The 14361-nt window shown below is 40.2% G+C and overlaps 1 protein-coding gene across 5 annotated transcripts in view; it reads right to left on the bottom strand.

The window, feature by feature from the left end:
- Positions 1 to 1412: 1412 nt before the first annotated feature.
- Positions 1413 to 14361, bottom strand: part of WT1 (WT1 transcription factor) — a 33451-nt gene continuing 20502 nt past the window's right edge. For 2 of the 5 annotated variants that reach the window (XM_058829138.1, XM_058829142.1), the window contains exons 6-9: positions 13325 to 13475; positions 6951 to 7040; positions 6066 to 6158; positions 1413 to 2772 (exon numbers count right to left, since the gene is read on the bottom strand). In XM_058829138.1, the coding sequence (XP_058685121.1) occupies positions 2651 to 2772; positions 6066 to 6158; positions 6951 to 7040; positions 13325 to 13475 (456 nt within the window). In that variant the 3' untranslated portion in view covers positions 1413 to 2650. The remainder of the gene's footprint in view (positions 2773 to 6065; positions 6159 to 6950; positions 7041 to 13324; positions 13476 to 14361) is intronic. The other 3 variants (XM_058829139.1, XM_058829140.1, XM_058829141.1) reach the window with 3 other exon arrangements.

Genomic DNA, 14361 nt, shown 5'->3' with positions numbered 1-14361 from the left:
ATTTACCATTGTCCTCTCTGCGCTTGGCAGGTTTTGGGGTGTAATGATCATCAAACAGCAGAGTAGCAGTAGGTCTTTCACTGAAAAAGTGGTGACAGCAAAAGCAAAAGGACATGCTCTGTCACTCATCAACCCACGCTTGTAGCCATCTACTATTATTGTTATTCAGCACGTGATTCCCCAAGCAGCAAACCATGGCTGTAGCTATTTACAGGTCACTGGAAGTCTGGCCTGTGCTGCAGTGGAGTTTTGGTTGTATTTCAGAAAAGATAGTTTTATTTATGTTTGACTGATGCAGGCAAAACTGGAGGTTGATTTTTCTTTTTTTGGCTTTTAGTATAAACACTCGTGGCAGCTCTCTATTTTGGGTGCAGACTGAAAAACAGATTGTTTTGTAGTTGCTGAGAACTGCTGGGTAAATCAGAGGACATTGTTATTGCAGCTGAACTTTTCTTTCAAGAAAGCAGGAGGAGTTGCTTTATTTTTTAATTCTGTGCAGTTTTATGTACACCATTCGCTCCAAATATTTGATGTTTGCCACACTTGTTATGAGTTTCTCCAGAGAGATGCTGTCTTTTGGCAGCAAAAGATAAAGTTGACTGATACAAATGAGTCACAGTACCCCAACAGTAATTAACAGTGATGCAATACCCAGGCGAAAAAGAGGACTTGAAGAATTAACTGTTGAGTTTTCTTGACGATGCAGCTGCACTTTAAGAGAGAAAGCTCAACCCATCATAGAACTCCATTGTGTACATTAGAGAAAAAAGCTTGGCAAGATACATTAAAGATTTTTGCTAAAGAGATACAAATATTTTGCAAGGGCAAAGGGGACTGAGGCAGGCTGTACTTACTTCCAAAGAAAAGTAGGCAGTATGACAAAGAAACAGTAATATTTCTTTATCTTCGTTTTCACACTTCATCATCTATGAAAGACTGTCTTTTTCAACCTGCTGAACTGATTTAAGCCACCCCAACTCTAAATTAACTTTTACTTAAAAGTCAGTCTATGACATCCTAATCTAAGAAGTTATCTGTGCTTATGGTTTCAGCCCAGTTCTACAGAAGGCCAGTTCTGCTATTTATAAATGGGATTTTACTTGTTCTATAAAGTTCTTACACAAATCTCACGGGTCGAAAGAGAAGGAATGGTTGGGGAAGAAGACGAACGATTGAAGCAACTGCTTTATAGCACAATATGAAACTTGACACTGTTTTCTGCTGCCAGTATGATTCCCAAGTGAGATGGATAAATTGTGGTCAAGACCTGGACAGGTTAACTAGTGGTCATCAGTGCTGGTGGTACCTTTATATACAGAAAAAAAAAAAAAAAAAAAAAAGGATACTATTGGACAGGGCATTTGAAATTTAATACCAGACATGAAACAAGACATCTGTTGGACTCTCATTTGTTTCTCTTTGAATGGGCTTTAATTGAAAGCTCAGTGAAAAATGAAGGTTACATTCTTAGTGTTATCAATAGTTTGTAACAGCAACAACATCAGAACAGTGATGCTTCTAATATTTATACATTTTCTAATTGGAGATGTCTAAGAGCAATACATTATCAGATATATATATATACACACAATTTCAAGCAATTAAAAGTAAATAATAAACCCCTCCTCCCAAAACCCTGAAATAATATATTTCCTTACACTAATAATGTCTTTTTCACATATACTTGACAAAGAGTCTTTTTTAAGTTACTTATCTTAAGAGTAATCTGTTAATGGAGATCCTGGACCAGCCCCATTAGAAGTTCAGTTTTAAGTTTATACAGCTTGCTAGCCACATAACCAGTGTGGCTTTACATTGTAAACAAATCCCAAATGTCTACAATGATTGGAATTAGTTTTGTGTAAAGGAGATCTACACATCTCATGATAGAATAAATTTAAACCAATACATTAAAAAAGAGAGAGAGAGAAAAGGAGAGAGCTAATTGACAAAACAGTTTTAAGGGTTCAATTATACAATTCTTTAAAAACCAAGTTAACTTAATGGTAAGATTCTTATTTTCTGTACAAAGAGGCTCTGGTTCATCTGGCTTTAGCTGCTCTAGAAAGACAACCTTTAAAATAAAGGTTTGACTCGTGAAATTCAAAAGCAGAGCTCCCAACTCTAAAAGTCTGCCCTTTGGCAGTACGAGTACAAAGGTTACCAGAAGTATCTCAGGTGACTGTTCCTTCGTTTTGTGAGGAAAGCTGTACTAGCATCCAGGAACCTCAGCATATGCAGGGCTGATGTAGGTGCAGAGCTACCCTTCAACAGGGAGGAATCATCCCACCCGCTGCAGGAATTAAAAAGGTACAGCCATTTGTACCTAGAAGAGTTCAAGTGAAAATAACACAAAAAAAAAAGCTGGAGACAGACATGAAAGCTAAGCACTGTAATCTTGAAACTGTGGCGATCTTGCCTACTTTTGTACAAAACCACAAGTAAATATCTCTCTTGAACTTATTGAATAGGAACTCGTGTAGCTCCAAATGGAAGGCAAGGCTGAGCAGAATCCTACGGTTTAGTTAACTTGTGTCAAATAGGATGCGAAGACAGCTGCAGCTCTTTGACAGAGGTGATCGAGGATGGCTGAGAAAGTTTGCAGTAGCTTATAATGTCCCATCTGGTTTTTTTCACTTGTTTGAACTGTCTAAAGGGCCAACTGCAGCTTAGTCATGTTCCTCTGGTGCATGTTGTGATGACGAACTAATTCATCAGACCTGGCAAATTTTTTTTGACAGCTGGGCCACCGGCAACTGAAAGGCTTTTCACCTGTTAACAAAACACCCTGTTATTAGCTGAGCATACAGCTCATCTGAGACACTGCTGTGTGTTTTCTTTCTGCAGGGCTGTGAGGAGCCCCTGGCAGGAGGAAAGGCACCCTGGGCTGTCCTGAGAGGGCGTGGGAGTGCCCCCAACTCCCGCTGGCATCAGCGCTCGGTGCTTTCCTACCTCTGCCTCAGCTGATGTTTAACAACAGCCTTTTTCAGGTGACACAGAACACTCTGCAGTGCTTCATTCCTGAGGACAGGCCCTTGCTGAACACCTTGTTGCCATCATTATGCTACTCTTAGCTCTCAAATGGCCGAGTTTCAAAGTCACTCTGGCATTCACACAAGCTTCAGTCGCACCTCGGGTGGTGGTGCAGACATTCTGTTAGTCACTCTGGAAACTGTCAGTGACTTTTTAGAGCTTGACCTCCAGTCAAGGGGAGGTTTTTCCAGCTAATTCAATGAGTTTTGGCTGGAGTTCTTTGAAACTGGTGAGTGTAAGCGAGTGTGGTAGAAGCAACAGAGTTCAGCATGGAGTCTGCTGAGCCAGACTCAAAGTTTTCCACTACTATCTAAGTAAAGTGGATTCACATCCATGGGAGATGTCAAATGCTCAAAACAGCATTTTTCTAACATTTCCATGAGCATGATATTCACTACAAATAACTCCAAGCAAAGCACATTCAAATTTAACAAGAAATGCCACCACTTTTTAACTGTTTAACCTGGCCTCTTGATTTGCTACAAGGTTTGAGTGGAATTTCAGGCTGTGTTTCTGATGCCACAGGAATGCTGATGGAATGCTTTCATTAGCTCAGAGCAGTGCCCGGTGACTCATGCTTCTTCTTTCCATTTTCTTTTTTTTTTTTTTTTCCCCTCAAAATAAATGTAATATTTTAAAGTATGTTCAGCTCTGGGGCAGGGCTCTTCAGTGCTGTCTGCACACCTCATCCTCTCTAACACACTCCAGACACGCTGGGGTGGTACAACCTCACCCAGGCATCCTCTCTTCTTATTTACCTCACACTTGGGGCATTTCACAAACCAAATCCAAATTCAGACAAACAGGGGATTGGCATAAATGTGTATTTCTGTTTGCAAACTCCCATGTGAGGTATTTTAAGTGGGAGGGAGATGCTTAAAATCTACTTTATCCACTTAGCATAGATGCTGGCAAAAGCATCAACTATCTCCCATGAGTGCATAGATCAGTGTGGGAAAAAATTGATCTGGTCAAAACCCACAGGTTGTATAAACTGGTCTCTTTTCATCAGCATTAGCAAAACCATCCTGAGAACCCAGATGAGTTATCTATAACTGACCAGTTCCTCACAGAACTATCACAAGCAATCCTGGTTGTCCTCTCCCAGCAAGGGGGAAGCAAGCTCTATTAGTTCTGTGCTGGGCATCAACTGCTTTGTACAGCTCCATGGTACAGATATCAGGAATCTCATTTCCATTGTTAAACGTGTTTGTGGATGGAGAAAACTTCCTTTGATTGTTTTATTTTTATTTTGCTTTCAACAACAAAGATTGCTGTCACAGTGAAATTGCTTGTGAAGAAAAAAATCCCTGAATGTTAATAATGGCAGTTGACTGAAAATTAGGATAGAATTGCATGGAAGCAATCTGTGCTTTGCTTCCTCAAGATTTAACATGGAGCAAGTTAACTTGATTTAGGTGCTTTGTCACAAAATTTAGGGGCTACTAGAAAGAAAGAAAGAGGAATGAAGCTGCAGGACAAGGTGGAGATGAAAAATCCCCAGCCACCACTTGTGCTCATCCCCCTCAGGAGCTGACACATCCTGAAGTGTTGTCAGGAGTGGCTCCATGGCACCAGACCCTGTGCCAGTGGCGAACCCACAGCAAGGTCTGGGGGGCTCAGATCACAGGGAGCCACAGGGACAGGGAGAAAACAAGACAGCAAATTCCTCACTGTAGCTAATCTGGGCTAAAAAAAAATACTGGAGTCATGCAAGTCCTGAATTAGCAGATCAATTAGCAATGAAATGTGATGGGGAATGTCGTTTATCCCAACTTGCCAGCGTGTTACAACCACTTGCCATTTTGTCTCTCCCAGAACATTACCTCTTGCTGGTTAAGAAAACATCTTTCTTCATGCAAATGCACAGAGACCCAGGCCCTGCAGCTCAGCAGGACCATGGGGACAACCCAGGAGCACAGCCTTTGTCATTTGCAGATTGTGGCCATTGGGTGAAGCATTTATTTGGCCAGAGCCACAGAAAATGCCATTGTTCTCAGGTGAATCATTTCCTTTATTAAAATTTCTCTTTTATTTTTGGAAGTCTGAAATGTGTGTTTTTATGGTCCAGAAGAGAAAAAAGAATTCTTAGCAGGGAGAAAAAGATTTTCAGGCTCCTTGTCCATCTGTACAGAGACTGAATTTAAAAGGTTAACACCAGCATGGAAAACACCGTGACATCCAACAACATGCCAAAGTGCTCGGTAAACAATTACTTGGTAAAAACACTGCATACATAGCAGAAGGAACAGCAAATGTCAGTACACAGGCTTAATTTTAACACTTAAAACTAAAATACAGAGCTTGCTGCAGTTGCTCCTTAATGGTGTTTACATTTATGTGAGGGCAGAGTAGGCTAAAATGGCCTCTTTTTTTTCCCCCTGTATTTATATGAAATACTACAGTTTCTACCAAAAAAAAAAAAAAAAGAAAGAAAGAAAGGTCCTTGAATATTTGAGTAAGCTTTTACTTTAGTGTCTGTCAGTGTGAGTTTGCAAAAGGCACTGCTTTTATCTGCTGGAGAGATTACAGTACAAGCAGCAACAGCAAGAGCTTTGCTGTGCTATCCTGCATTAGGCTCAACTGACACTTGGGAGAAGCATGAGTAGGCACAAATACTTTAGATTACAGACCTTTGGCTAAAGCTAGAATTAAAATTTCTGTCTTGCAGGGTTTTTTCAGTAAAGGCAGTAGATCAACTTGACATTTGTTGGGCTGAGACCATGATGCTCATTTCATAATAGCTGACAAAATTTATTTTGCCAAGCTGAAATTTCTTTAAACACGAAGGAAGAAAGCATAGTTTCTAAAATCACCTAAATCCCTTTTGTGAAAAGTGACTATCACACTTGGGGAAAACAGCCACACTGAAAAATCAGCAGACTCTGAAATTCTTTCTGCTGTTTTGAATATTTGAATCCTGGTTAAAACACTTCCTAATCATGTAATTTACAACAACATTGATTTAAAATTTAAAATAAATTTAACAAAAAAAAAAAAAGAAATATAAATGTGAAGAAAAGTTTACGCACTTGTTTTACCTGTATGAGTCCTGGTATGAGTCTTCAGATGATCAGATCGGGAGAACTTTCTCTGACAGGTTTTACACTGAAAGGGCTTCACACCTAAGAGACAAAAAGAAAAAAAAAAAAATCTATTCTTATGTCCCAATGTTTTTGGAGTGAAATCAGATATTTCTGAAGTTTCAAAAGCCTGGGTTTTTTTTTTTAGGGGGGTGAGGGGTGAGTTTTTTGTTCTAGTTACTGTAACTGCTCTTCCCAGCCCTGTGCCTACACATTACAGAAAGTTACTCATTAATGAGGCCACCACCCCTTGTAACTCCTCTTCCAGTGCCTGGGCCTGAAGCATCTGAACAGCTCCATCATAAACAAATCCCCCCTGAAACCATTGCACCAGGGAAGATCTGCAAATATTGCTCATCCTGACCCTGTGGTTTGGCACAGTGAGTGTCCTGAAGGAGCCACATAAGGAAAATCAAGGTGCAGAAATCTATTTTTGTGTGCTCCCAATAGGTTTAACTCACTTCACACTACTGCTTTAAACATGACACATAGGCCTTGGGCAAATTTTACACCTTGGCAAATTTTCCTTGCAGAACTGCTTAGTTTTAAACACAATATATTCTCTATATTGGACACAGAATATAGAGCAAACAGTTTCATTATGAAAGCTGTTTCAAAAGATGGTGACAGGATGTAAAAGTCACCTAAACAACCACAGTAGTGCTAAAAGGCCAGTTAAAAAACCCAGCCATGGCCTTCTCCTAAAATTAGCTTCAAGAATTTGGTGTTATGAGCAGACATCAGAAAAATAGATAGAAGTTCAGGAGTATAACTTCAGGATCACAATTCCCATTTACAGATGAGCTCTGATTAAGGCAAGCCTTGTCCACAAACCTGTGTGTCGTCTTTGGTGTCTTTTGAGCTGGTCTGAACGAGAAAATCTTCGTTCACAGTCTTTAAAATCACACTGGTAAGGTTTTTCACCTGGAGAGGAAAAAGAGTTTGTCAGAACATGTGGCTAAATGAGACAACACTTCAAGCTGAGTCAGAAGATAAAATGTGTGGCTCTGAAAGACTTCTCTAAGCAGTCCAGTGGCACAGCAGGACTGATTTCTCATAAAGCCATACAACTCTGTTGGAAAGGCTGGCATAATTCTACTGCACTGAAATTGATGCTGAATCTGCTCACTCTAAGAAAACAGTTTCTTAGGTTAAAGTTGCAAACAATTTCCAGTTGAGTGAATTTTTATTTTTTTTCTGTTGGAAAAGAACAGGAATGTCTTGGTTTATATTTCTTTAAAAATCCCATTAAACCCTTTCCACCTGTTTCAGTAGCAAATAATTCATACAGAGTAACAACTCACAGTTTGAACTAAATTGGGTTTAAAGCAAAAACTAAATATGTTCCATCCACATAGGTGACAACTTTAACCACATTAATTAGAAAAAACTGAGCAGAAAATTCAACCTCAGAAAAAGACATATTCTTCCCCAAATCATAAATTAGGTTTCTTCCACAAAGTACCATTAAACAGAATTTCTCACAAAGCTGCACAGCTCCCACAGACAAAGCCATGAATTATTGCAAAGCCTCATGTAAATATAAACTCTTCCCATCCTCCCATGCAGTTCAGCAGAGACCCTCAGGGTGGGATTTTGCTGGGGTGAAAGGATCCTGAGTGTTTTAGAAAAAGAAATCCCTACAAGGCAGCATCTCAAATGAACATGGATTTCAATACAAAAACACATAAAACTGCAAAGAGAAATGCAGCAACTGAGGAGTCTGAGGGAAGAGGGGAAATACTGCCAGCGGGTAACAGAGCACAGAGGTGGTGAAATTTGGCCAAGTTAAGCCAAAACAATCCTTATGATGTTACAGGAGGAGCTCAGTGATCTTCCAGGTCTGGCTTACTTCTCAGCTGAGGTCCCTGGAGTCCTGGAATCCTGCTGAATTCATATAATTATATGAATATATCAGCTATAATTACATTTATGCCCAGATAAAGTCTGGCTCCAGTGCCACAGCCCAGAGCCTCAACAGGAGCAGGAGTGAAACATCTCTCACTGCAAAGCTGGGAGGATCCTGGCCTTTATCTGGGAGGGACACTCGGGAGCAGCTGGGACCTGCTCTGCCTGCTGTGGGAAGCTGAGATGTAAACCAAAGCTCCTGTGGGAAGGAGCTACAGGAAAACAACACCTAGAGCTGGCAGTGGGTTTGAGTTCTCCCTGTTTCATTTTGAAAACCTATCCCTTTGATAAAACTTCGCTGCAGGTGTCTGCATGTCTGATTCTACCATCATGAGGAAATGTATTCTGGTGGCACTGGGATGCAGACACCAGAACGAACCAGTTTAGTTTAAAGCAGATGCCTTTTGATCCAGGTGACAGAGAATAAGCAGCAATATTAAAGAGAGCATTCCAAATTCATCCCACTGTAGCTAAAATTAAAAACTTTACAAAAGCAACTAAATCTGCAAGAACAAGCTAACTTCCTGTGACAGTCACCCCAAAGGAGTTTACTGATTCTCAAACCTAGGTGTGGACAATTTCTATGTCTGCTGTGCTTAATTTATTAGCATAAGAGATTAAAGTTGCCACAGGTGTTTGAAATAGTTCCATACACTTTGACCACAAGGACTCCCTGGGGGTGCCTGCCTTTCAGAAACCACTTACTTCCAAGGAATTCAGCCCTTTGGCAGATTTAAGAGGGGGAATGTCAGCAGAGCAGAATGCAGTGACAGGATGATTGTCTGCTAATTGCAATATAAACTTAGAAGATGTTTAAGGAGGTACTGGAATAAAACAGCGTAGAGGGTCTGATGGCATGCACATAAAAGTATTTCTTGAAACACTTTGGGAAATAATCTTGATTAAATTGAAGTCAGATTTAACCCATGCAGGTATTAAAGGAATCAATCTGAAATGTTTACATAGGGGTGTGATGATACTGGGAAGAAAACAAAGAGAAAATAAACAAAAAGAGGCACAACATATATACAGAAACCCTAATTTCCTTTTCCTTTGACATCTTCCATGTCAGCTGCCAAAGCTGACTGTCACGTGCCTGTGAGCTCCCACAAATTTCCTCAGAACAGGACGACAGAAACATCCCAGATTAATAAAAGTCTGTTTTAGTACCCCATTAAATTCCCACAGTGAGAGCATCTCATTTCCCCAGGCCTGCCAAAGCCTCTCCAGTAAAAAGCTGAAATCTCTTTATGTATGAAAATACCCAGTAATGCTGTCACCTCCTTATGTGAACACACAGAGCCCCAAAACAAAAGAGGAGATGCAGATGGAGCTTCACCAGCCCTTCTACCTGAGACATCATTACTTACACTACTGAAAGAGGGAACACAAAAGAAAGGCTGAACTTAGCACATAATGGAATAAAAAAAGATGAGACAGGGTAGAGGGAATGGCATGTCTTCAATATTTAGGAAGATACTTTTTTTTAAAAGGTCAAGAATTGTAAAACAAGAGTGAATCTGCCTTTGCACATGTTGCAATAAATGTTTCTAATAAAACAAACTGATTTTGTCAAAAGTAGTTAAACTAAGGGAAGTGTGCCTGTTTTCTCTGGAGAAAATTCATTTGTTCAGGGACATGGGAAAACAGAAAATTCTACTGCTGTAGCAGTTGCACAAAATATTCACAGTCATTGCTTTTAATCAAGGAGTTCTGCAGGAGTAAGAGCCTGTTGCTAACAAGAGCACATGAGAAAAGGAGGCTGATTTTGAAACCAGGCTGCAAGTGTGAATGAGAATCTGAAGGCTGGTCTATACATCCTTCACCAATTTAAACCACTTTCCTTAAGTAAGTGTGTCCACTTAATCAAACAAGTCCCATGATCACAACTTTGCCTTGCTAATTCTACATTTTTATTTAATATGATTTTCTTTAGCAAACTCACACAAAATACATGATTATTTATTTACTAGGGAGCCTTTATAGTTAACATTTTCTGTCATCATCACACCATAGCTCAGCTGTGACATATTACTATTCTGAAATTAATCTTCTATTTTTATTTTATGCTGTAGAAATATCAGCATGAAAGGATACAGCTTGGCACTCTGCCATAAAGGACAACCTTCCTGATCTACAGATTCTCATTCCCCATTGCAGATCATACCTGCAGCTGAGCCTATTTAGGCTAAAGAACATCCCTGGCAAACAGGCAGAGGATTTTCTCTCTGTGTTAGGATAAATCCAGTTTTCCCAACAACTGACACTGAACCCAAAAGGTCTCTGGCAAGAATGCTGATGCTTCCACCAGAAGTGAAATTTATGGAGGTCTAGACATCAATTTGTTTCTGCAAGGAAGTGCCTGAAGCCTGCCAAAGAATGCCAACTCACATTATTTGCTGCAAAGTTGGAAAGTTAGATGTATTTCTGCATTTCCTTTCAGAGGCCTATCTGCTTCAGCAAAATACACCAAGATAAGAAAAAAGCTCTTTTGGCTGTACATGTTTCAATAAAGGCATTGTTAAGAACAGATAAGCAGCCTCAGAGGGTACAAAGTGTTAACATATTTTCAATGAAGGCTGTTTGAAACATTGGTAAAAACTGATTACAGAATCCAGCTTTCTATTTCAGGGCCTTGCTTGGTTTTGCAATACTGCAACAGGGGAAGAAGGATGGAAGATCTGATGAGCCAGTCCTTTGTATGTATCTATTCTAGAAATAAAAAATACAATCTAGAGCTAGCAATGTCCTGCAAAGATACAATCTGTTGGTTTAATATCATATATGTGTAACAGCTTGTTTTCAAATCACATGTTCATCCTTTTAAAAATGGCCCAAATCATTGACCTAACACTACACTAAGCATAAGGTGGAAGAGCTTCAAACCTGTGGGTGAGTCCAGAATCACCTTTCAGGTAGATTAATAAACTTTTGGGTTGATTAGGAGTGTTGTGACAAACACAACCACGTAACTTTTGGAGAAAACTGGTTCCAAAGATTGTTTTTGACATGCAGGAGAAACAAGTCAGGGTTGGACAAACACAAGAAGTTGCAAAGGAAATGGATCTTCATCACAGCAGTGGGTTTGACTTCCCAGGACTCCTGAAGAGCATGGCAGTGGAAAACCTTCATGGCCACTAAGTCCAGATCATCCACACATCAAGCAGGAAACTATGATAATTGGGAAGTTATCCCCTCCAAATGCTCCACAGTTCACCAAACATTCCCAAAATCCAGGACAGACCACAGGAGGAGACAGGAAATGAAGAGCATCATATTCTAAGCCTCTACAGCAGCTGGGAATTTGGTAAGCAGAAGTCCCAGATCATAATAGGAAATGTCTAGAACCCATTCAACAGGCTGAGGGCAAAACCCTGACACCTGATAAAGGGAGAAAACTCCCTCCTGATCCTAAATCTGAATGCACAGCCAGGCAAGCTACCCAAGCAATTTTCATTCCAGCAGTGAACCATCCCTTGCTTCCTCTGCTCAGCTGCAGCCAGCCTCAAAATCTTACACAGCAATGCTGGTGTCAGCAAACACGAGCTTTGGGAAGCAAGCTGGCCTCTGATGGAAAGAAACTTGCAAAGATTTGAGAAATAAATAATTTTTGCTGTCAACACATCAAAATGTGTGCATAAGGATCTGTGCCTACCTGAACAGAAAAGGTGTTTGAGGGGGAAGAAATGTTTTTTCCTCTACCCAGTTCCACTGCAGCAGGAGCCAGAGGAGAGACATGTATGGCCCCAAGGACAATGGGAGAAGTTTTTTGGGGGGTTAGACAGACATAGGCCTATCCCCTATGGCTTTTGGGGGTTTTCTGACTCTGCAAGCCTACAATATATATGATAAAATATTAAAAATCTTCTCCAGCTAAGGAAAAAACAGAACATGTGTAAGTTGAAGTCCTTGTAATTGTTTCAGAAATTGTATTGAGAAAACAAATCAACTAAATGAAATAAAATAAAGAGCAAACAAATAATGACTGCTAAACACAGTGTAAATCAATTTAGGAATGAAGGAAATAGGGATTATGAGAAAAATTCAGAACTGTTTAGGCATAATGGAGAAAAATACTGAATTTAATGGCCTTCAAAAGATTTCCAAATGTTCTTGGCTCCAATTTATTTATAGAAAGTAGAACAGCCTTTCTGTAGACTTTCCTTTCTAAATATGAACTTGTACTTACTAAAGTCTAAAATATCTTATTTTTTTAATTTCAGCAGCTCTGAAGACAGCTGTCTCTATTTTTGACTTGCCCATTCATTAATTTAAAGTCCTTTGTGTGCATTCCTCATATTTTACACAATTAACTGACTGAATGGTCTCCAAAAGGAGATTACAACTATCTTTTATGAAATGTTAGACAATCTGCTAGGTCACCCAGCATGGGCTGCCTTCCTCCTCTCTTTCATCCCTTTGATCTTCCATCATTTCAATGATAAACTGAACATCCATATTTACAGATTACATCCACAAACTTCTAGGTAAGCACAGAAAGAACTTTCTAAATAAAAATATGACAGGCAATAAAAAAAAAAAATCAAGAACCCATAAGGAACACATCTAAAGATGTATCATAATTTGACATGTCTAACACCATAAATCTCCCAGTAGGGAAAATAACTCTGTTTACTCTTTGGAAAGGTGCAGCAGAGCATTTGATTTCCACATTCTGAGGTCTTATTTCCTGAACTCAGAGAGAATCCAGATATCAGCCTACAAATGACTGGCTTCAGGCTCAGTTCTTCATGGATAGATCCCATAGCAGGGAATCTATTCACCAATATCTGCCCACACCCCCAACCAGAAAAGGTTTACACAGGAGAACCAGAGGATGCTGAATGTCTAGATCCATCTTCTAAGAGGAAACTTCTTAATAATTAACATTAGATGAGATTTGGAGTGAGATTCAGTGATCCCAAATGAGAGGGGGAAAGAAGAAAAAAAAAATTAAGAGAGGAAACAACTCACAGCCCTGTAATAGTAAGAGAGGGAGGGAGGCGATCTGCTTGCTGTGTGTTTTTCTCAGCTGGATCCAGAGAGCCTTCAGCTCCAAAAGAGAGGTCGTCCAGTTGACAAAGAGGGGTTGTCCAGCTGACAAAGAGGGGTTGTCCAGTTGACAAAGAAGGGTTGTCCAGTTGACAAAGAAGGGTTGTCCAGTTGACAAAGAAGGGTTGTCCAGCTGACAGAGACACTCATCTGATGGATTCTCGCACTTTCTAACCTGGCAGAGCATTTCTTGCCCCTTGTGCTGCCTCAAAACCCCCCCTGCCCACTCTGCCGTGATTTGTACCCACCAGTGTGCTTTCTGCTGTGCATCTGCAAGTGGGACAGCTTGAAGTATCTCTTGTTGCAGCCAGGGTAGGCACACATGAAGGGACGCTTCTCGTTCGTCTCGCTCGCCGACCGCACGATGGTGGGAGCCACTCCGGGCACTCGCCGCACATCCTGCAATGACAGAGACCTGCTAAGGCCACCTGTGTGCTCTCAGCTTTGACTTCACACACTCAACACCTCCCCAGGACAAAGAGATACTTAGGTAGATCATACTGAAAATAGGGAATTTTGTTTTATTCTACATCAACAACTTTAGCGTGCCTTCATCGGTTCTTTGCAGAGCGTTAGAATTGTCAGAAGGTGAAGGACAGTGAATTCTCTCACCAGTGCTTGTATGTGAGATTGAATGGGCCACACTCTGACCTCATCTATAACCACACAACCCTGGCACAACTCTCCTTGCCACATAAAATAGTTTTAAGCTTACACCAGGGTGAAAGGTAAGAGCATGAGTCGGAGGAGTATTGTCCTTTCTATTTTAAATACTCATATGAAGTTAAAGGACAAGGAAATGGATGTCTTGGGTTAACACAAACTGATTAACAACAAAACAAAAACAACTGTCTAGGTGGAGCTGGTGAATAGTTCAGCCTTAATGCATTTTGGCCACTGTCACAATGTTCCACCAAAGATGATCTCCTCCTTCTGGGATAATTAACATCCTTGAACAATGTCAACCATTTACTTTTATTCACTCAACAAAAGCTGGCTCAGGAGCCTGTTTCTGAGAGCTTGCCACTGAATAATGACTTGCTAAACTACACAGAAAAGGAAAAGGAGAAAAGATGCTATCTGAGAACACAGACGTATGTTGACAACACAGAGCAACACAGAAGAGACAGATACTCTGTAATGACTTTTTTTTACAGGGGTGTTTAATAATGATATGACCATCTCAGAAAGGGAGGAAATGAGCTCCCATGGATTGTAAGTTCCTCCCAAATATTCACTAATTACTTAGTTATTAGGAAACAATCACATATTTCGTCTTAAGGAA

Source organism: Poecile atricapillus, chromosome 1 (assembly GCF_030490865.1).
Source record: "Poecile atricapillus isolate bPoeAtr1 chromosome 1, bPoeAtr1.hap1, whole genome shotgun sequence".
In the NCBI taxonomy this organism is placed as follows: domain Eukaryota; kingdom Metazoa; phylum Chordata; class Aves; order Passeriformes; family Paridae; genus Poecile; species Poecile atricapillus.
This window is presented reverse-complemented; position numbering and strand designations above follow the sequence as displayed.